The sequence below is a fragment of the Poecile atricapillus genome, chromosome 14 (assembly GCF_030490865.1).
Source record: "Poecile atricapillus isolate bPoeAtr1 chromosome 14, bPoeAtr1.hap1, whole genome shotgun sequence".
NCBI lineage: Eukaryota > Metazoa > Chordata > Aves > Passeriformes > Paridae > Poecile > Poecile atricapillus.
The window spans coordinates 3,315,526-3,335,841 of NC_081262.1; the positions used below are offsets into that span (position 1 = coordinate 3,315,526).

Below are 20,316 nucleotides of genomic sequence, written 5' to 3' on the forward strand. Positions count from 1 at the left end.
AGAGGGGACAAAAGGCAAACTTTGCCTAACAGGAGACCTTCTGGCTGTGCTGAACTTTTGCAGTGGGAGGAAGCCTCATCCTTCTCTGAGGAGGCCCATGGTGTTTATGGGACTGGGCTTCACATTGGGAAGTGGAGAAAACAGGAAGAATTGGCCAGAATGGAGCAATATTGGAAAGAGCTGACTTTTCCTGTTCCCTGTCCCTTCTCTGGAAAAAGTTGGAATGGAATTATCTCCACTGTAATATTTTTCCTAGATTTTTGTTTTGTTTATTTGTTTTTTTCCTCTCTTCTGCTGTTGGCAGTGGCCCTCAGTACTACAGGAAAGGGGTGAATAAGCAAGTATTTTCTGTGTGTTGTGGCTCTTTTATACTTGTGAATTTAAAACTGCACAGACTTCTCCAGGAAACACTCATTTAGAGTTGTTTTTTTTTTTCATTCTCTTGTGTTTTTTGTTTCTAGGAAACTACTTTGCAAGTCACTTCTTTATGGGAGGCGAAAAGTTTGACACCCCTCACCCTGAGGGTTACCTTTTTGGTGAGAACATGGACTTAAACTTCCTTGGGAATAGACCAGTTCAGGCAAGTTCCTGTGTTCTGTCTGTTTTACTCTTTTCTGTTTCCTGCCTGTTTTAGAAAATCTTTTGTAGGCTTTGTAGAGGAGAGTAGCACAGACCTAAGCAGTCCTCACTGCTTGGGGAATGTCATTCCAGTCTGTTCAGATGCAAACTGAATTTTACTGAGACGTTGAATTCACCTTGGAGGCTCATTTTCACTCAGGACAGAAGGAATTAATGGTGGGGGAAGAAGAACAGGGACTCAGGAGCACAGAATTTGGGGCTAATTCTGCCTGCCTGCCTGAGCAAGTATAAAACATGCTGCATAGAAGTCTGGGAAGCAGAGCCTGAACTTCCCAAGGGCATGTTGGATGGCTTCCAGCCAGTGTTCAGCACGTGCTGTTTTCTGTGTATGAGTGGCCTGACTGGGTGTAGGGCAGTGTTAAGACAGACCTTGACATTTTGTGGGTTTTATACCTTGGTGGGCTGCTCAGAAAGTCCCTCCTTCTCTTTTCCTAGCTGGAACATAAATGTAATTTTGGGCCCTCAAGTGCCTGTGAGACTGTGAAAAGCTACTTGCTCAAGTGATTGGCTTGTTCTTGAAAGGAGAATAATGCTGTTGTGAGGGAAAGACAGGAATTTTATGCAAGTGTTATGTTTTGGATTTCTCTTGCATCTCAGAACTGCTTAAAAAGAACCAAAACTATGAGCCATTTGGAGATGTTTTCTGAGTGCTGGAGAGGAAAGGGAAGAGCTGCTTGCTTTGGTCACTGTTTTCCTAGTTGTTTCTGCAGCTTCCAGACATGAAAATGAGAACTAGAAGTCATGGTTCTCCTCATCAGAAAAGCTGTGACCATTAATAAATTCATATTTGTAATGATTGGGGGCTGTTTGGGATCATCCTGGTCGTACAGGTGGGGGAAGCTGAGGCAAGTTGGAATTGGAGCAGTTACAGGCACATTCTGTTTTCTGAGTTTCTCCTCAGGCTGTGCCATTGGTCACTCTAGAACCACACTCAGTTCACAGGACGGACAAGGAGGAATCTGGAAAGTCTTTGTTTAAGCAGGAGGTGCAGTTTGGCAACAGAATTAGGAAGGAGGGACTTGAGCTGGAAATCTGTGGTTGTATCAGTGATGGGCAGGCCTGGGGGTGCTCAGCACATCCCCTGTGCCACGTCTGCACACGGGGCCCTCCCTGTAGGGGCTGACCTGGCAGAGTTAAATTACCTGCATGTCTCAGCCTGGATTTCCTTGCTGACATCCCAGCACTGAGTTTCATCATTTCTCTGGAGCGGAGTGGGTGAGAGGCCATTAACACCGTGGGACATTTGCCAAGTAGGTTTAAGAGAAGGAGGCTGTTGTGGAATATAGTATGCCTATGTAAAGTTAAAATGCTTTGGCAGCTCTGATTAATCTTCAAGGAAAAAAAGAACCACTCAAACACAGCAACAGCACTGTTTGCTGGACATGGGCCCAGTTCTTGCTTTGGAGTAACTGAGGTCTTGCTTTATTTCTAAGGAAACGTGTGTTGGTGGTCCCTGGTGCCCAGCAGGCAGGTCTGCAGCTGTACAGGTTGTGATCACCACAATAAGCACTTTCCTTTGCATTTCTCACTGGAGATCCTGTGCCCACTAAGGAGAATTACAGTCTGAAGCATTATTGTCCCTATTTAAAGGACAATCTGTGAGAGAAGGTTTCTTGACTGTAGAATAGAATGAGGCCCCCTATCCCTGTCTCTTTTCTTTTCCAGAACATTTGCCCTATTGTTTCAGAATGAAAAGAGTTTCCCCCAGTAATCCAGGGTTTCAGCATGCCGATTAGCAGTCAGATCACTGCTTGCATGCTGTAATGCACATGAAAGAACTGCATTTCTTCTGCTCAAGCTGGAGGTGGTTTCTTTAGTGGAAATAAAAACTTGGGAGACCAGGGTTTTCCTAACTGAGAATTCAGGGTGGAGAGAAAGACTATGTAAAAATGCCCTTTTTTTAAAGTGTGTATTTCCAGTATGAGCTGTTTTTGGGCCAGGGCAGGATTTTAACCCTGAAAGGTGCTTGATTTATCTGTAAATAAAACCTGCTATTGCTGTTCCTCGTGGCTGCTGTACTGAGTACCCTGAAAGCTACATGCTTCTTCATTTGGGTAAATTGCATGCTAGGTAACATGCTGCTACCTTTCATAGTGTAATAACAGAAGGATTATTTGCCTCTTTGTTCCAGTTTCCCTATATAACTCCAGCTCCACATGAGCCAGTGAAGACACTGAGGAGTTTGGTGAACATCCGCAAAGACTCTCTCCGACTTGTGAGGTACTGCCATTACCTGAACCTTTCATTTTACTCAACCCAGTCATCTGTCAGCCAGAGCCAAACTGCTTTGGTAAGGTTTTGGAGAATGGCTGATATCCAGATCCTTGTTGCTAGATATGTCTGGAGGTTTCTGTTTCCCTTTTGAGCTTTCAAGTGGTTTATATGCTCCTTATCCAAACAATCTGTGTTTCCAAACAGCACCAGTGATGTGTCTGTTTCTGCAAGAGTGGTAAACAAAGCCATGAAATCATTAGCACGAGCGGAAGATATTAGTCAGGTCAATAAACTTTACGGACAGATTCCTTCCTGCATTCCTGTGCAAGGAGAAGCCAGAAAGGAGCTGATTCTGGTGCGAGTCACGAGCCAGGAAGACTGATGGATCTTGAGTGAAACTTTCTCAGGTTTCTCCTGCTGCCAAGATAAAGTTTGGTCCTAGTGTTATGCATTTGTTTAGATGGCTTGTGTCCCATGCGTGGGGGAAGGACAGTCATGGAGATGTTACCTTTCATTGCTCCACGCTGAGATCTGAACCAGCAGAGCTGGATTAAAGCTCTGGCTCACACTCAGACCTGCAGCTCTCCCCTTTCCAACAGATGGCTGAGGTACAGGGCCCAGCATTCAGTGCTTTGTTTGGGTCAGAGCACTGGGCAAATGTCCAGGCAGAGCATTTCCCAACGATCCTGGCTGGAGTCGCTCCGGATTGTGCGTCTCGGGGCTGGAGCGCTGGCAGGGGTCCAGCTGCAGCTCCCAGCCAAGGTGGCTCTGAGAGTGTGGTGTAACGTGAGCACTTTGAGTCATAACCAAAACCCCTCAGTTTGTTTTTATGTGAAAACGTGGGGTTTTTTGGTTTGGTTTGGTTTTGTTTTTTAAATGAGCAAAACCTGTGGTTTCAAAGCTGATTGAACTTCTAAATAAGTGACCATTGGTAAACTGCTCTGAAAGCTCTTTGGTTTTTCACCATAAGGGTGAAGTACTTCTCCAGGAAAAAAGAGGAGTATGTGCCAAATGGGAAGTGGCTTTTTTCCCTGGGAGAGGCGTGGCTGTGGATGGAGCAGTTGGTGGGCTTTAGTACACGTAGTTGTGTTATTCTGCTTTCTGTGGTCTCACGTCTCATTTCTCCAAGCAGAATTGCAGCTCTGGACTATTTGGAATGTAGTGTCCATGCACCTTGACAGTATCTAGGTTTTCATCCATCTAATTCCTGGTACTAGCAGTTCCTTTTCTGCCTCATGAGCTCTCACAGCCTCTTGTGCTGCTGCTGTGTCAGTGCTGACGACAACACTGCCAACATGACTCTATTGAATTTTGCACTGATGTAGACTCAAAATGAGTTTTTAAGTGGCAGTCCCCAAGGGTACATTCTGTCTTGTGCTTTTCTACTCTTCTGGCCCAAAGGCTTTGTCTTCCTCCCTCTGTGCAAGTAAAGGACACTTTGTGCCCTCTCCAACCTGGCTTATTCACAACCAGTGGTCGAGGTTTGCTCATTCTTTCCAGAACTGGTCAATTTACCACATCCTCCACCAGATACAGTGATACTGAGCCAAGTGTCCAGGTGTATAAGTGTATGTTCTGATGGTAAATCCCCACATTTGGTTTTTTTTCATAGAATCTCAGGCTGGTTTGGGTTGGAAGGGACCTTAAGGCTTATCTCCTTCCACCCCCTGCCATGGGCAGGGACACCTTGCACTATCCCAGGCTCCTCCAAGCCCTGATCAACCTGGCCTTGGGCACTTCCAGGGATCCTGAGGCTTCTCTGGGCATCCTGTGCCAGGGCCTCCCCACCCTCCCAGGGAAGCATTTCCTCCTAATGTCTAATCTAACCCTGCCCTCTGGCAGTGTGAAGCCACTGCCCCTCATCCTGTTACTCCAGGCCCCTGTCCAAAGTCCCTCTCCAGTTCTCCTGGACTTTAGGCACTGGAAGGGCTCTAAGTTCTCACTGGAACCTTCTCTTCTCCAGGCTGAACACCACCAACTCTCAACTTGTCCCTGTAGAAGTGCCATGGAGGAATAAAAGCGTCCACTCTGACCTTCCTACCCAGCTCTGACCAAAATTCTGAGCTTTGCCAGATCCTGAATTTTTACAGGATAAACAATAAACTTGTGGATATTGGTGTTAAAGTTCTGAGTCTTCAATGTGAATTGTGTTTGATTTCTGGCAGGAGGATACTGTGGACCTCAGAGCAGGGTAGCAGGAATTTTGCTTTTAACCACTAACAGAGAAAGAATTCCTTCTATTTGTCTTGTGTCCCACATTTGGCCTTGGACTGGAAGCTTTATTTTGGAGCTCCAGTACCTGGTGTGCTGGTACTGGCTGTTCCCTCTTCTCCTGAAATGAAAGCACTTCCAGCTGCAGGAGGAAGACCAGCTCAGGAGACAATGTCTGTTCTTGCACCCTGGGACAGCTTCTCTACTTCAGCTTCTGGGCTTTGGATAGCATCATGGAACAAAAGCATTGAAGGAATCAGCAACTATGGTGGTTTGGGAATGTGTCTGAAGCATCAGGAGTATCATGGACAATAGTCCTACCCCTGAGTGTGTTGGATAAGGTCCTGAGAGAGGTGGATGGTGGGGGCTGAGGTGAGACAGCTGAGTTGCAGGGAGTGAGAGAAATGAAATCCCTTCTCTTCCCTCTCCAGCACAAAGGGGCTGACCTTGGTCCTTGGATCTATTCATCCTATGGTGGAGGTGGTGAGGGACTGGGACTGCCTGCTCTGCAGCCCTGGATGGTGTTAAACTGGACAGATCTTTGCAGAAACCCCAAACTGGAGAACCCCTGTGTTTGGTGATGCTCTCCCCTGTGCAAGTCAGTGCTGACTGACTGAGAGGTGTCACTCATTCTGCTCTCATGTACTGCCTGCTCAAACACTGGGTAAATGCAGATCTCACAGCACTCAGTCAAGGGATATTTAACATTTATCCTGCATGTCTACTGTGTTGGTCAGACTTTTGAATCTCCTCAAAGGATGAAATTGTGTTCGGCTCAACCTTGTTCTATAAAACTGTCATGGCTGCTGTTAATTATATTTTTATCTTTTAATTCTTCAACAGACAATAAAAAGCTCCAGCATTTCCATTGTTTTATCCAGGAGTGATGTCAGACCAGGTGGCCTCAGCTCCCTTGGTCATCCTGCTTTGCCTTTTGCATCAAAACGTTGGATCAGCTATTTGTTCTCAAAGGTGGTCAGTCTCTTTCCTCTGTACCTGTGATTGTGAAGGCTCTGTGATGCACCTCTGTGCATGACCCAAAGGCACACCCAGCAAAGTCACTGATTCCCAAATTTGTGCATGCATCTGTGGCCACCCCACATGGACACTGTCTGTAGGGCTTGGCTAAATGGGCACCATAAAATTCCAGTGGAGACAGACGAGCTCTTGAAACACCTGAACCACTCCTGAACCACCTCCTTGTCTGCCACGTCCCCTTCAAAGAAAGAGGAATGCAAAATATGTGATTTTTGTCTTGTTACACCCCTGATATTACATCCCACCATTCCTGCACCTTAAGGTGAGACATGAGATGCTCTCAAAGTATGCACCAAAGTAGTCTTTGCTTGTTCCTTGGGCCAGCAACCATCTGTGCAATCTTTTCTCATCTGAACTCTTTGCTCTGTGGCAGATCATAAGAATCACAGACTGGTTTGGGTTGGAAAGGACCTTAAAGCTCATCTTTCACCCCCTACCATGGGCAGGGACACCTTGCACTGTCCCAGGCTGCTCCAAGCCCCATCCAGCCTGGCCTTGGACACTTCCAGGGATCCAGGGGCAGCCACAGCTTCTCTGGGCACCCTGTGCCAGGGCCTGCCCACCCTCCCAGGGAAGAATTTCTTCCTACTGTCTAATCTAACCCTGCCTTCTGTCAGTGTGAAACCATTCCCCCTTGTCTTGTCACTCCAGGCTCTTGTAAATAGTCTCTGCATCTTTTTGTACCGTTCAGGTACTGGAAGGTTGTGAACGATTTTCTGTGCCTCCAGCAGCAGGGATGTTAGAGCAGAAGGGCAAAGTCTTTCTGTGTCTGTCACCATTTAGGCACTTGTACCTTGCTGCCCTCTGCTCCAGTGGTGCTGTTCCAGGCAGACAAGGCTCAGCCTCTCCTACTTCCCAGCAGATGCATCTTTCAGAAACCTTCCCTCCAGGCACTGCAGTGGCCCCTCAGTGGTTTCCCAGGGCAACAGATCTAGTCTAGCCTAGCTTTAACCCCTTATCTCCTTGGAAGGATGGAAGCACATTCTGAGTGCTGACAGAGAGGTGCAGGGTGAAGTTGGGAGCAGGAGGGTGATCTGGGGTGCTTTTTGTGACTTCCATGAGAAGCCAAAGCAGGCAGTGTTTGTGCCAATGATGTTTGTGTGTGAGCTGCCCAGGTGTCCCTGTTGTTACTTGGTATTGTCACAGGTATCTCAATCTGTGCTGTAGCTCTCATGTGTGCTGGGTATCTCTATTTAATACCTACCTGTGCATGGGGTGAGTCTGAAGGAGCCTCTGCCTGCAAGAGGTGCTGGTTCTTCCACCCTGCTGCTTTTGGAAGAAGTGGCAAGTCTATCATAGCCTGGATCCTTCGTTTCCAACCTCAGATCCATGGAGTGCAGCACAGCAAGAGGTGACTTGTGCTGCTGCTCTCTTGGACACACACAGCACTTGTGAATGGGTTGTTGCCATCTGTGTTCTTGGATCAGTCCAGCACAAAATGTTGATGGTTCCAGTGTTCTTTAGGCAAATCTCCCCTTCTGCCCAGTGTTTCTTCTTTACAGCCTTCAATGATTTTCACTTTGAATGCAACTAGCTTGTGTGAAAATACCATCTTGCTCTGTACTGTATATTGTGTCCAGGTTTCTGCAGATGGTAAGACTCCAGTTCTTGGGATTTGTTGGTTTATTTATATGGTAATGATGGGTGTTTTTAGCTTGATTTGCTACTCTGACTTAGGTGAATCTCTGGCAAAAGCCTCTCCAAGCCATTCAGACAGGAGTGAGGGTGTGTGCTGTAGTGGCTCACTGGGGTTACATTAGTACAAGTACTTGTGTTTGGTATTTGATTATACTGCTCTTAAATTTTATTTTGCACCTTCTGTATTAAATTACTGAAACTGAACATTTCATTCTCGTTCAGTGTGGTGTTCAATCAAATTCATGCTGGAACCCTCTTAATGAGGCAGCAGTTGTTATATGTCAGTGAATGTGGTAAATAAGGATTCCCTTGACAATTTTTAGATTGAATTATAGAGGTATGTCTGACCCATTTCTGTGTATTTTTTACAGTACAATGTATTCATCAAAGCTGTTTAGTGAGGGGAGAGGCTGACACTGAAGACAGAGACAATGCCAAGCTTTACCTGAATAGTTCAGCTGTTTGGTTGTGACCCAGCCATCATGGCAATTTAGGTATTACTGATAAACAAGTGAGGCTAGAGCTGGCTGACAGGTCAGTGCTGTTACACCTCTCAAAAGCAGCTTTGCTGCCCTCACCATTCCAACACGGTGCCTGAGCTCACAGTGTTCATGGGATTTGAATTTATGGAGAATTTGCTGCTGCCCTGACAGTGAATCACATCCCTTTGTCACTTTGCTCTTAGAGGCAGGGAGAGCTTGATCAGTTCAGGAGAAAAGGAGACTGAGGGCAGGGCTCAGCAGGGGCTGCAGCTCCTCCCGAGGGGCAGCTCCGGTCTCTGGGACAGGGACAGGAGCAGGGAACGGCTGGAGCTGGGCCAGGGCAGGCTCAGGCTGGAGATCAGGGAAAGGTTCTTCCCCCAGAGGTGCTGGCACTGCCCAGGGAATGGGCACAGCCCCAAGGCTGCCAGAGCTCCAGGAGTGTCTGGACACTGCTCAGGCACAGGGTGGGGTTGTTGGGGTGCCTGTGCAGGGCCAGGAGCTGGACTGGAGGTCCTTAGGGGTGCCTTCCCACTCAAGATATTCTGTCATTCTGTAATTTTCTTGTGTGTTGTGTCAGCTGCTTGTTCCAAGATCAGCTGGTTTCTGTGGCCGCTCCTGGCGTGCTGTACATCCCCATGGCCATAGCTCACTGCCCCAGAGCTGGCTTCACACCCCTTCCTCACTGGGTTTGTGCTTTTTCCTGCAGTAGGGAAAGGACTAACCCTGGCAGTGGTGATCACACAGGGGGATCCAGCTGTGCAGGAGCCCCTAGCCAAATTAGGGTTCACTTTTACATTAATTGAAATAACTTCTAAGCTCATACTGTTGGTTATCATGTGTCTGTTTGCAGTTAGATGTGTTAATTTTTGTTCATATGATAAATGCGTGTGAGCTCCAGTCCCTCACAGCACCAGAGGTTTAGTTGATCATTTGTACATTTAAAGGTGATTGAAATTCCTATATCTGGATGCTTTCTGAGCTAAATATCATCTTCTGTGTGATTCTGGAGGTACCTTTTGTTGAGCTTCAGGAGTTCTTTGTGTTACAGAAACCTTGTTTTTTTTGTCTGTCATGCACCATTTCATTGCAGAATTAAAAGAATTACACTTTAGATTTCTCAAGCCCATGCAGGATTTCTTTAGCCCAAATACTGAGCCTAATGTAAAGATTTAAAAGGAAGGAGAATGTTTCTTCTCCTCAGCATTTGATATTCAGGATCTCCCTTTCTTGTCTTATTCTGTGTCCTGGCACTGTAAGGCTGGGTGAGATCCCTCAAAACCATCATTAACTCACTTTAATAACTTCAGTCAGGCCTTCCTTAGGGGAAAGAATGGAAATCTGGGAAGCCCAGAAGGTGGAAGCCCAAGCTGCTTTGCTTGCCCAGAACACCAAGGCTGGGGTACTTTTATTTCCAGAGTGATCTTGTTGATATTTCATAAAGATATGTTCTAATCTTCTGGCATTATCTTTCAGGTATAAAGATGATGTTGACAGCCCTACTGAGGAGAATGGGAAGCAGAAGGTCCTGTACAGCCTGGAATTCACCTTTGATGCAGATGCCCGTGTTGCCATCACAATCTACTGCCAGGCTACAGAGGAGTTTGTTGGTGGCATGGCCGTGTAAGTCCTGGGCTTGTGGGCACATGGGGGGGCACAGGAGCTGGGATGATGAGCTGTCAAACATCTCTCACTAATCACCCCTGTGGCAGTGCTGCCACACATGGTAGAGTGGGAATTAATTTTTTTTCTGATAACTTTGAATATTACTTTCAATTCCCTCACATAGCCAATATCTTCTCTTGTTCCCTTTTTGGTTTGGTTTCATGGTGTAGGGAAACCATTCTGTGTGCAACAAAGGAGGGGAACTCACAGCTGTGTTTTGTGAATGAGGTGTTCAGTGAAATTAAAAAACCAGCCACCCTTCCCTTTAAATACTACCTATTTTTTTTCCCAGATCACCCAGTTCACTGCCTTTCTGTGTTCCCTGTGACAGGAGCATCTGGGCCATCAAAGTAAAGTTCAGTCTGACATTAACATAGCAAGCCTTGAGGCCCACACAAAGCCCATTTTGGGATAAATACCCAGCTCAGCGCTGGATGTTGGGAGATGGGAGAGGATTTGCTTCCTGAAACCCTGTCTGTGTGTGTTTCCTGCCATGTACACATCAGTCTTTGGTTAGCTGTGGAAAGAATGACCCAAATGTCATCTGTGGGAACGTTCTTATATCCTGACAGTACATCCCCTCCAGATTTTAAAACCTTTTTATCTAAATCAGCACATTTAAACCATTCCAGTCAACACTGTATCCCACAAGACCACGAAAAATTTCCTCTCTATGTTCAGAGCAAAGGTGGCTGGAATGTGCTCTGCCTGGTGTGAGTTGGGTGCACGTGAGCTGCTGGTGTGGTGTGGTGCACTTCCAATGGCCATGGGACAAAGAATTCCTTTGGCTCCAGGGGTAAATGAAGATTCAGGCTACAGAAGCTCTTGGCTTCCTCTAGTAGAGGCTTTTGGCTGACCAGAGGCCCCTGGACATAGTGCTGATGGCTTCTGCAATGATGCTCTGGAGCTGGGACTAAACTTTGCCTTGGTTGAAGGGACCTGCAGAGGCTGCAGCAGGGAGAAGTATCTAGGACAAATCATAACAGGGCTTACTTGTTTTATGCAAAGTATAAACATCCCACTAATGATCAATGAATAGTGTATTTTTAGAAATGAGAGTGGCTTAACTCTCCAATCCAGATATGCATTCCTTCAAACTGGAGGATATCCTGATCCAGAATTTTTTGTTTAGGCACCTTTCCCTTCTTCTCTTGAAGCCTATGGCTGCCTTTATTTTTGGGAGGTAATAAATGAGCTCCTTTTTTAATGTGCTTGAAAATGTTCTCTCAACGAACTCTGAATACACTTTCTCTTTAGATCCAGCTTTTCCTGAGCAGAGCTGAATGCAGCAGGATGCCTTAGAAATCCTGATAAAGTTTCCATGTTCTGTCTCTTAGGTCCTTAGGTTTCCTGTGAATTTAGTGCTAGTGAAGGTGTTGGAATGGCAGCCTTGGAGATTGAAGTCCTCTTTCCCTAACACAGGTACAACGTGGAGAGATGGAGTGTCCCTCGTGCTGCCCTGCAGTGTTCCTTGGTTTTTGACCTAAGAAGGAAACCATCCATGGGCTAATGGGGAGAACTGAGGGCCTCTATGGCCAGGGTGGATGTATTTACATTGCTAGACTTAAGCCATGGCTTAAATCAGTAAGGCTTGGTTTAAATCATTGATTTTAATCTTTTTTTCCCCTGTTGGTTTAACCTGAAGGAGAATTTCATTGTCACTGGTCAGTAGTAATGAAACATCTGCATCTACAGCACAGTGAGCTTCATATCAAACCTTGTGCTATATTTTTTATGCCACAATCTGTAAAGAATATCCATATAGTTTAAAATCTATTTAAATCTATCTTTTTAAAAAGAAACATTTAAAATTTTATTTTTAGCCCACGTCTTGAACCAGGCTGTGTTGGGCTGGAATTGTACCTGAGTGACCAGCAGTGTTTTTGATCTTGTTTTGCTCATGTTGGACTCTTAAGAGACCCTCTTGTCAAGTTGTGCCTTGAAGAATAATTGCTTAGTATAATTGTTTTAGTTACCAAATATAACCAACAGTTTCTGGACAGAGAGTGTTTTCAGTCCTCTGTAGCTAGTAGCTCTCCTCTTGGTTGGTTGGTTGGAGGAAGAAAACACAGGTTTTGATTCAAAGAACACTTTTTTCTGAAACTTAGTGCCATGCACTGAGCCAGTGACTGTCACCAGTGCTGTTCTCTGTCCTTTAAAACTTGTGCAGCAAACATGAACTACCCAATGGCTTTTAAATTAAATTTGAACAATTCCTAGGTAGAATTTCTGAACATGAACAGAGCTGTCAACTTCAGAGAATTTTTTTTAAATGTGAATTTTTTTAATCCACCCTGTCCATGGTTCAGTGAGAGAGGGATCTCTGTTAGATGGCAGAGCTGAAGCCTGTGTTCATGAACCCTCTGCATGAAACCAGGATCAGCAGTGATTTCCCCACTAATGAAAAATTAGCTGATGGTTCTGTGCTGTCCTGCTGGGGTGGCAGCAGTCCCTGGTGCACTAAACCTTCTAAAAGGTCAAAGCACCCACATTCAACTCTTTCTTCCACTTCTGGCCTTTCATTTAATAAATCATACTTTCATTTCTCCATAATACAGGAATGATGAACTGCCTGATTCTGCTCTGGGGTGCTTGAACAATAAATGTTATGTAAATGTGGGTGCAGGGGTTGCACCAGAAGCCAGGGAACTTTTTGGAAGACATGATCCTGATTTCGTGCAGATGTGTAGGGGGGAAGTCAGATACAAATATAGACTTTATAAGCTGCTTTAATTCAACCCAGGCTATTTTTCCATGTGGAAGTTGCTCCTGAAGCACGTCTTGGGGCCAGCGCAGCTGCCCAAGTAGGCATCTCTGCTTCTCTGGATTTGCTGGCTGCTAGTAAAAACCTTTTGAAGCTCTGATTTTAGCTTTGCAAAGCAATTCTGTAAGGGCAGTGCTGTAATTACTTTGATTTATTCTTTAGAAATTCTAGTGGAAAAAAAAAAATCTGGGCTGCATTCTTAGAGCTCTGAGTGGAGCGAGTGCATTTTCAGTGCACTAACAGGAATGCAGCTTTCCCCTGTCTGGGATGGTGGATTTTCCTTTTCCTCAATCTCTTTTGGTGCTAACAGCTGCCTTCATGGAACAAGCATGTGCAAAAGCTGTCCTGTGTATAAATTCAAAACTTCTTCTATTGCACTTGATTTGGATTAAGATGCTCTTTAAAACAAAACACCTTTTTTTTTTCCACTCTCCTTAATCAATGCTGAATCCTAAAATGGGAGAAACTTTCTGGCCCCCTGTGAAAAGCAGGAATTTTCTCTCAGCTCTCAGCCTGCAGCATGGCTCCTTAGAAGCGCTAAACAAGTTATTCCTGCTTCTCTGCTGGAACAGCCACTGATCCTGATAGTATCAGCACTCCTGCAAAACTCCTGCCAGGAACGTGGTTATGGTCATGCAGTTTGGGGTGAGAGGAGGGAGGGGAGGGAAGGGGGAAGGTGGCTTTCCCTGAGCAGTGGCTTTACTTGTGGAGCCTCTCCTCACCTGAGAGCTACAGCGCTGTGTCTTGGGCCTGGCTTTGGGATTAGCTGGTTTCCATGACCAAGGGGAAGCCTTTCTGCAAGCCAGGAAGCTTTCTCCTGGAGTTATTTGGGCTCCATTTAAAAAGCTGGTGGCTTTGTCAGTCCTGTCCTAACCTGTCTCAAAGTATGTTCAGCAGACTTTCCCAGGTAATTGTGCTGGGAGATACGCTCAGCTGCAGTGTTTCCTAGCCAAGATCCTGGGAACACGTAGCTCTCAACAGCTGCCTGCCTCTTGTCCTGAACTGTTGAACTCACAAGGAGCTGTGTCATCGCTTTTGTGGGAGCAGAGATGACCAGCAAGGTCTGGTGAGGGTGATTGTGTTCATGATTATAAAGGTGTGCTCACCTCTGCAGCCCTGTGCCCAGGGGAAGGTTCCTGTGCTTCCTGGTGCTAGTGCAGTTATCTGTAGAAGCCTTTTGGATGAAACAGAGATTAGTTTAAATCTGGAGGGGACTGCTTCTCTTACGTTTGAAATGGTATTTTGCTTGGTTACTTTGTGGTGAGAACTCACTCTAAAGATTAAACACATCAGTTCTCAGAGGATGAGCTAGTGCATCACCCCAAGGGTAACAGAGATTTGTCTATGCCTAAGTCTCTTTAGTGGCAAGGAATTAGCACTGACCTGTCTCTGAAGAGCTCAAGACCCCCAGTATCTTCAGCTTTATTTATTTTTCTGTGTCCGTTTTCCATAGTTTTGGAAATCAGGAGAAGCATGGGGGTGTGTGAGCTGTACCTCAGCTACTCACTAGTGATTGCCCATAATGTAATTTCCCTCCAGACAAAGGAGAGGGTACTCTGCATTGCATTTCCATTGCAGGGCTGGCAGCAGCTCGTAGAGAATAGTTAAAAGACTTCCAGTTGAAGCCTGCCTTCTCCTGCAGGTTCTGCATGCCCTGGTTCATGTATTTGTACCTTAGATACCCTTGGTTTGGGAGACAAGTGTGTTTTTGGAGCAGGCTTCAGAGATATTTGTATTCTCTTTTTATGAGTGCTCCACTGCCTGTGAATGCATCCCTGCCTTGTCTGGCAAAATCCTGGATATGCACACCATTAACCTGCTCCTGGGAGTGCCCCTGGGACTTTTCCAGCTGTAGGTGTCCTGCTGACTAGCAGGAAGGATTGTGCAGTTCAAACATGACAGCAGCAGTTCTTTCCTCAGGGGAAGAAGTCAAACCAAGCCTGTAGCTGGAAGCACTTAAAAGAGCCAGTTCTGAAGGCATGAGCAATCCAGGCAGATCAGGAGTTCATGATAAATATGACGTGAGAGGTTTGAGTCTTTGAGTCCATTCTTATGAAAAATATCTTCCTTTTTGAACAGAAAAGAGTCTCTCCCATATCCCAGTGCTGTTGCCAAGTTCTATTTTCTCAATATAAAGAGAAAACAGAATGAAAATAGGTCAGTCTAGCTCTGCAATCCTTGCCCTTTCCGGGGCTGTGCTGTCTGTGTTGCTGATGTGCAAATGGATTTATTAAAAAAAAATAAACCCCATTTCCTTGTTTGTTTTGCAATGACTGCTACATTCATCCCAAACCTCCTCCCACAGTCTTGTGAGCTGATGGGGGACATGACACTGCAATGATTCTCTGCTCTGTCTGCGTGTGGAAGTTTGAAGAGTTGGGTCACAAAATGAAATCCAACGAGTAGCTCAGCCCGCGGCTGTTTTCATTCAAGCTTGCGTAGGACACAGAGACACTCAGATGTTCCTTTGGTTATTTAATAGCCTCTGCCTGTTCAGGGCCTTTGAAAGGTGCTCTTGCTGCTTTTGGCTGTAGTGATTAATATGAATTCTTTGTGCAGAGATTTCTTCTGTGTGATGAAATCAGAGGCGAGCGCTGGGTTTTGCTAGGAACGAGCCTTTATGGCTTTGATCCAGGCACACACCAGTCCCCAAGGGAACACTTGGAGTGTGCAGAGTTCACAGGCTGGAGAGCCAAATTCTGTAGATTTCAGCGAGCACACAAACCCTCTGTCTGTGTTAAGAGTTGTGGCCTTTGTGCCTCTCTGTGTAGCTGTTGTGTGAGCTTTGAAGCCTGGCTGGAGCCGGGAGCGTGGTGCTCCCAGCAGCTCCTGGGACACGGCTCTGCAGGGGCTGAAGGGGAATGTGGGCACTGGGGTCTCAGCTGCATGGGGAGAGGTTGTTTTGCCTGGCTTGGAGTGGAAACTCGGTCCTGAAGGAAGCAGGAGGGAAGGAGAAGACTCAGAGATTGCAGTGCAATGCCTTAGCACCTGGTTAACCTGCATGCTCCTTGTGGGAGCCTCTGTGGGGTGGATCTCATCTACTTCTGACTGAGACCCAGGGCTATGGCCTTCCTGTAGTTTGGTAGTGTTTCTTTTATCAGTAAAAGTCACTTAGAGTTGAAACATTTGTTCAACTTCCCTCTTCCCCAAAAGCTGACCTGTGGGATCCTGCCTCAAAATGAGCACGTGGGAGAGAGAGGAGAGGATACTTGTTCCACATCACCTCGTGTCCCTGTTGAACACCAGCAGAACTTGACTGACTCCTTCTTCATCACCTCTAAGAGGACATGGAGCCTGCCAGGCAGTCACAGCCTGTGGCAGTGGCAGAATTGTTTCCTGAGTACCCTCTGAAGCTCTCTTTGTCCTTGGTTCTTTCCAGATTGCCATGAAACACCTATAGCTGCAACAAGAGAACTCTTGTTTTGTCCACAGGTTCTTCAAAGCACATATTCTTTCAGTCATTTCTAGTCAAAACTGTTACCTAGGGGCAACATTGTTCCATGCATCCTGCTTTTCCTGAGGAATGGGGTCTGGACAGGGTTCTGTGTAAGTCAGCCTGGCCAGGATCCTCGTGTGGCATTTCTCAGCCAGGGGTTCCAGTGTGCTTGTGGGAACAGGAACTGTCCTTGCCCTGCCTGAGACAGCCCCAGATCCAGGCACAGCTGAGTGGGAGCACAGCAGTGAAGAAATCTGCAGGAGCTGGGACTGGTGCCCTGCTGAGAACTTCCCCAGGCACAGACCAGGGATGAGGAAGAGGGGGAAACACCCCAGTGAGCATGTAGCAACAGAAGTTTAACTCTGTTTAGCCAAACTCTAGCATGGCACTTTAGTCTAGGGAGCAGCTTAGGGTCTGCAGGTGCCACAGATTGAGTTTCTTCATGCAGGCACTGAGTGCTTCTCAGCTGGCAGAGGAAGAGTAAGACTGGGGAATAATTTTAGTTTGTTCCTGTTCTCTCAGAAATCACTGGGATATACTCACAGGGGCACTGACCTGCTGGTTCTCTGATACACAGCTGGCTTTGGGGGTAGAAAGGTTTGACACTAGGGAAGAAGAAGTCAGTGCAGAGTGTAGTTTGCTTTTTGGGAGTAAAGGTGTGTCACAGAGCTCACAGGAGGAGATGGGCTGCAGGAACCCTGAGGACAGAGCTGGGGGCTGCTGCTGCAGCCAGCAGTGGGGGTACCTCGGGTTGCTTGTGATTCTTGTGCTGTCAGGGGTACCTGAGCAAAGAAACAGGTTTAAAATAATGTGACCGAGGATTTCTGTTTGGTCCTGACCTTATAGGACAGACCTCCCTCACTTCTCCACTGTCCTGAGCTGCCAGTGGTCACAAGAGGGTTTTGTCCCCCTGGATGGAGGCCTGGTCCAGTGCAGTCTGAACAACAGCAGCCCAAACATTCAGCTTTCATATTCATGCAAAGAGAGGCAGCATGTTGCTTCTCTGCTGTCCTTTATTCTTTGATACATGCTCTCTTTTTCTGTAACACATCTGCACAGCTCTACAGAGCTTCCCTTCTATTGTTTGCTGTAAGCCCCCAGCAGCATGGGCAGGGAATAGATGACTGTGGATACAGCAGATGCCAACCAAAGGGGCAGGGGATGGGTAGAGGCCCCTTAGACCCTGATATGCAGGATATCTGCTTTGAAACAGCTTGTCAAGTTTCCCTCCCGTGTAGCACAGGGCATGTGGTCTTGTGCACAGAACCTTTGCATCACATTGGAAGTATGATCCATTTCTGTGAATCAGTCAGGGGTCATCAGACTTCCAGGGAATTTACCAACCCACTGGCTGCTGGCTGGATGTGTTCAGAGTTATCTGGGTGTTCAGATCCAAGTTTGAAGTGTTTTGGCAGAGGGGGCCAGGTAGTCACACAGTCTGAGGCGTAAAGCTCACTTGGGGAAGGCTCCTTAATAATTCTGTCCTACTCTTCAGCTCAGAAAATCTATGTGCTTGGCTTATTTCTTTTCCCCAGGGACGATGAGAGCAGCAAGTCAATCTATTATTCTGCCCTGTCCTTCTTGTAAGAGTGTTGTTTGTTTTTGTGTTGCAGCCTAGTTTGGGTTTCTGGTGCTGTAAATGCAAGTCCTCCAGCATTCACACAGCAGCATCATGTTTACACCCCTTTCCCACCTCCACTCTCTCCTCTGCACTTTATTTCCAGTAAGTTCCTGACTTGCTGTCACCTTAGATAAGTCGCTCTTCCATCCCCTGCTTTCCCAGCTGTGGAGGGAGAATTGTGCTTCTCTGCAGAGCTGGGAAGCTTTGAGAGTGCCACAAAAGGAGCTAGATACAGACTAGCTCTATTCATTGTGCTTGACAACTCAGTAAATAAAACTTCACTCAATTGCTCGCTCTGTAATTCACATATAAAAGACCTGTCATTCTGATCTCCCCCTCACCATGCTTGAAATGCAAAAGATGGAGTGAGACCTTCTAGTAAAGCAGCACAATTTCAGCACAGTACAGAATGGGCTCTGAAGGTATTGTCATAGATAACTTAATGCACCTGTCTTGGTAGGAAGAGCAGAGTGCACGTGGTGAACTTGCCCTTTGTCACGACCTTTGAGCATTTAACGTGGATCTTGTGACACTTGGCCTTCTGGATCCTCAGAGAGTGCAGGAACTGTTGTAGCTTTCCAGAGAAAGGCAAAGGATTTTCTTGTAGAGCTGGAGCCTGTCTTGTCACTGTGCTGAGGGAGGATGTTGCTGCAGTGTCTCTTGGGCAGGGGATCTCTCTCCAGTTTGTCAGTGTGCTCTGAACACACAGTTGGTAATTTGACAAGAAAGGCTTTGATGATAAAGGCAGATTCAGCTGTTCCCACCCTGCTTTGGGGTTCACTGCCTCCTCTCCTGTGCCAGAACTGGGAGAGGCTGTGCACATCCAGCTCAAGACATCACCCTCCAGAAAGGGGGAGTGGGCAGGGAAATGTCTCCTGGGGAGGACAGCACCAGGTGGGCTCAGGGTGCAGAAGATGGTGGATGGCAGCTGTGGTCCCATTCCAGATGTTTATCCCAGCCTGGCAGTGCTGATGTTTCAGTGACAAGCTTTGAGACAGTGGAATTGTGACTCTTTCTGGGTGGCTGGGGTGGAGGATGGTTGATGTCTCTGAGGTGGTGTTGCAACACCCCTGGGGAAGCACAGGAGGGATTGAGGAGTGGATTGGAATGGCTTAGCAGGATGGTGGAAGCCAAGCATCATTTCCCACTGTGGAGCTGTCTTAGGGAGGCACAGGAGAGCTTTTGGTGCTGTGCTGGGTTGTCTGCTCTCAGTGTTAGATCATAGCTCATTCTTCCTGGGTTTCCTGCAGAAACAGGACTGTGCTGGGCTTAAAGCCAGCGTTGCCTAGGCCATGGATTTAGGGAGCAGGCCTTTGCCAAGCTGCTGCACCCCCCTGTACTCCAACACCCAGGCAGGTCAGTATGGACACGATCAGACCTTGCCTGTCTGCGCTGCTTTCTCTTTCCTGTGCTCACCTTCTTGCTTTGACCTTTCCCTTCCCTCTTTGTGTCCCCACTGAATGGCTGCCAGCCCCTGCCAGCTCTGCCCTTAGAGCTGCCACTTGTGGTTCCTGAAAAGGCCGATGGGCGGGAGTGAGCAAGAGCCGAGCAGGGAGCAGTTGTTTGTTACACCAAGTTTTCTTCTTTTTCCCCATTCCTTCAGATACAGCACAAAGAATCCCTCTCTGCAGTCCGAGACAGTTCATTACAAGAGAGGGGTAAGCCAGCAATTCTCCCTGCCTTCCTTCAAGATTGATTTCTCAGAGTGGAAGGATGATGAGGTAAGTGTCTTCTCAGTGTCCCTTTCTTTCTGCACCCTCTTGTCCCAGAAGCACTGGCCTCTGTTTAGTGTCACAAAGTTATGGCTGGAAGACACTTTCTCCAAGTTCCTCCAGAGTGTTTTGTGGGTACTGCCCTGGGAGGAGCAGGCAGATCAAGCCAGAGGAAATCCAGAGAGGTGATTTTTGATATCACCAATCAGCTGATTTAGGAGGGAGGGAGGCTGCAGAGATTGACACTGGAGCTTTTCCTGGAAAACCTGCCTTACTTTGCTTTCTCCCTGCCAGCCAAAGAGCTTGTGGGAACAAATGTCTGTTGTGATCTGTTTTTGTGGGTTTTAGTTTTAAGATATTGCAGTTTTTTGGGTGGTCCTCTAGAACAGGGGTCTCCGAAGTGAGGTGCATGCAATACAATTCATCAGGGTGTGGTGAGGACTTCAGAAATACAGGTATATAACCAACAGATGATAAACACACATATATTAGGAATTTGTGCTCAAAACACATTACAGATGATATGAATAGTCAGAATAGATTGGAAATCACTGCTCTGAAGAGTCCTGTTCTGTTAAAGGGGCACATCCTACACTATTATCTGTAGCAGTACAGTGTAGTGAAGGGATATTCTTCTGGGGCAGATTTACACTGGTGCATCAATGCTGAATATAGGAATGTTTTCCTCTTCTTAATTTAACCCATAACTGCAAACAGACCAGGGCTTGGTTTTAATTAAGCTTTGTGACTTTTCTGCATACCAAACATTGTGGAGTCCTGTTAATTTTGGTATCTTTGGTATCTGTAAAATTCCAACGTGGACAGTAAGACTCTCATTTCTGAGCCTTAAAACTTTGACCCAAGGGCTTCCTTGGCATAGGGAAGGAAACCCTTGGTCT

The 20,316-nt window shown here is 46.6% G+C and overlaps 1 protein-coding gene across 6 annotated transcripts in view; it reads left to right on the forward strand.

The window, feature by feature from the left end:
• MGRN1 (mahogunin ring finger 1) overlaps nucleotides 1-20,316 on the forward strand; it is a 53,987-nt gene that overhangs the window by 11,846 nt on the left and 21,825 nt on the right. For all 6 annotated transcript variants that reach the window (XM_058849282.1, XM_058849280.1, XM_058849281.1 and 3 more), the window contains exons 2-5: nucleotides 462-580; nucleotides 2,771-2,859; nucleotides 9,696-9,842; nucleotides 19,309-19,426. In XM_058849282.1, the coding sequence (XP_058705265.1) occupies nucleotides 488-580; nucleotides 2,771-2,859; nucleotides 9,696-9,842; nucleotides 19,309-19,426 (447 nt within the window). In that variant the 5' untranslated portion in view covers nucleotides 462-487. The remainder of the gene's footprint in view (nucleotides 1-461; nucleotides 581-2,770; nucleotides 2,860-9,695; nucleotides 9,843-19,308; nucleotides 19,427-20,316) is intronic.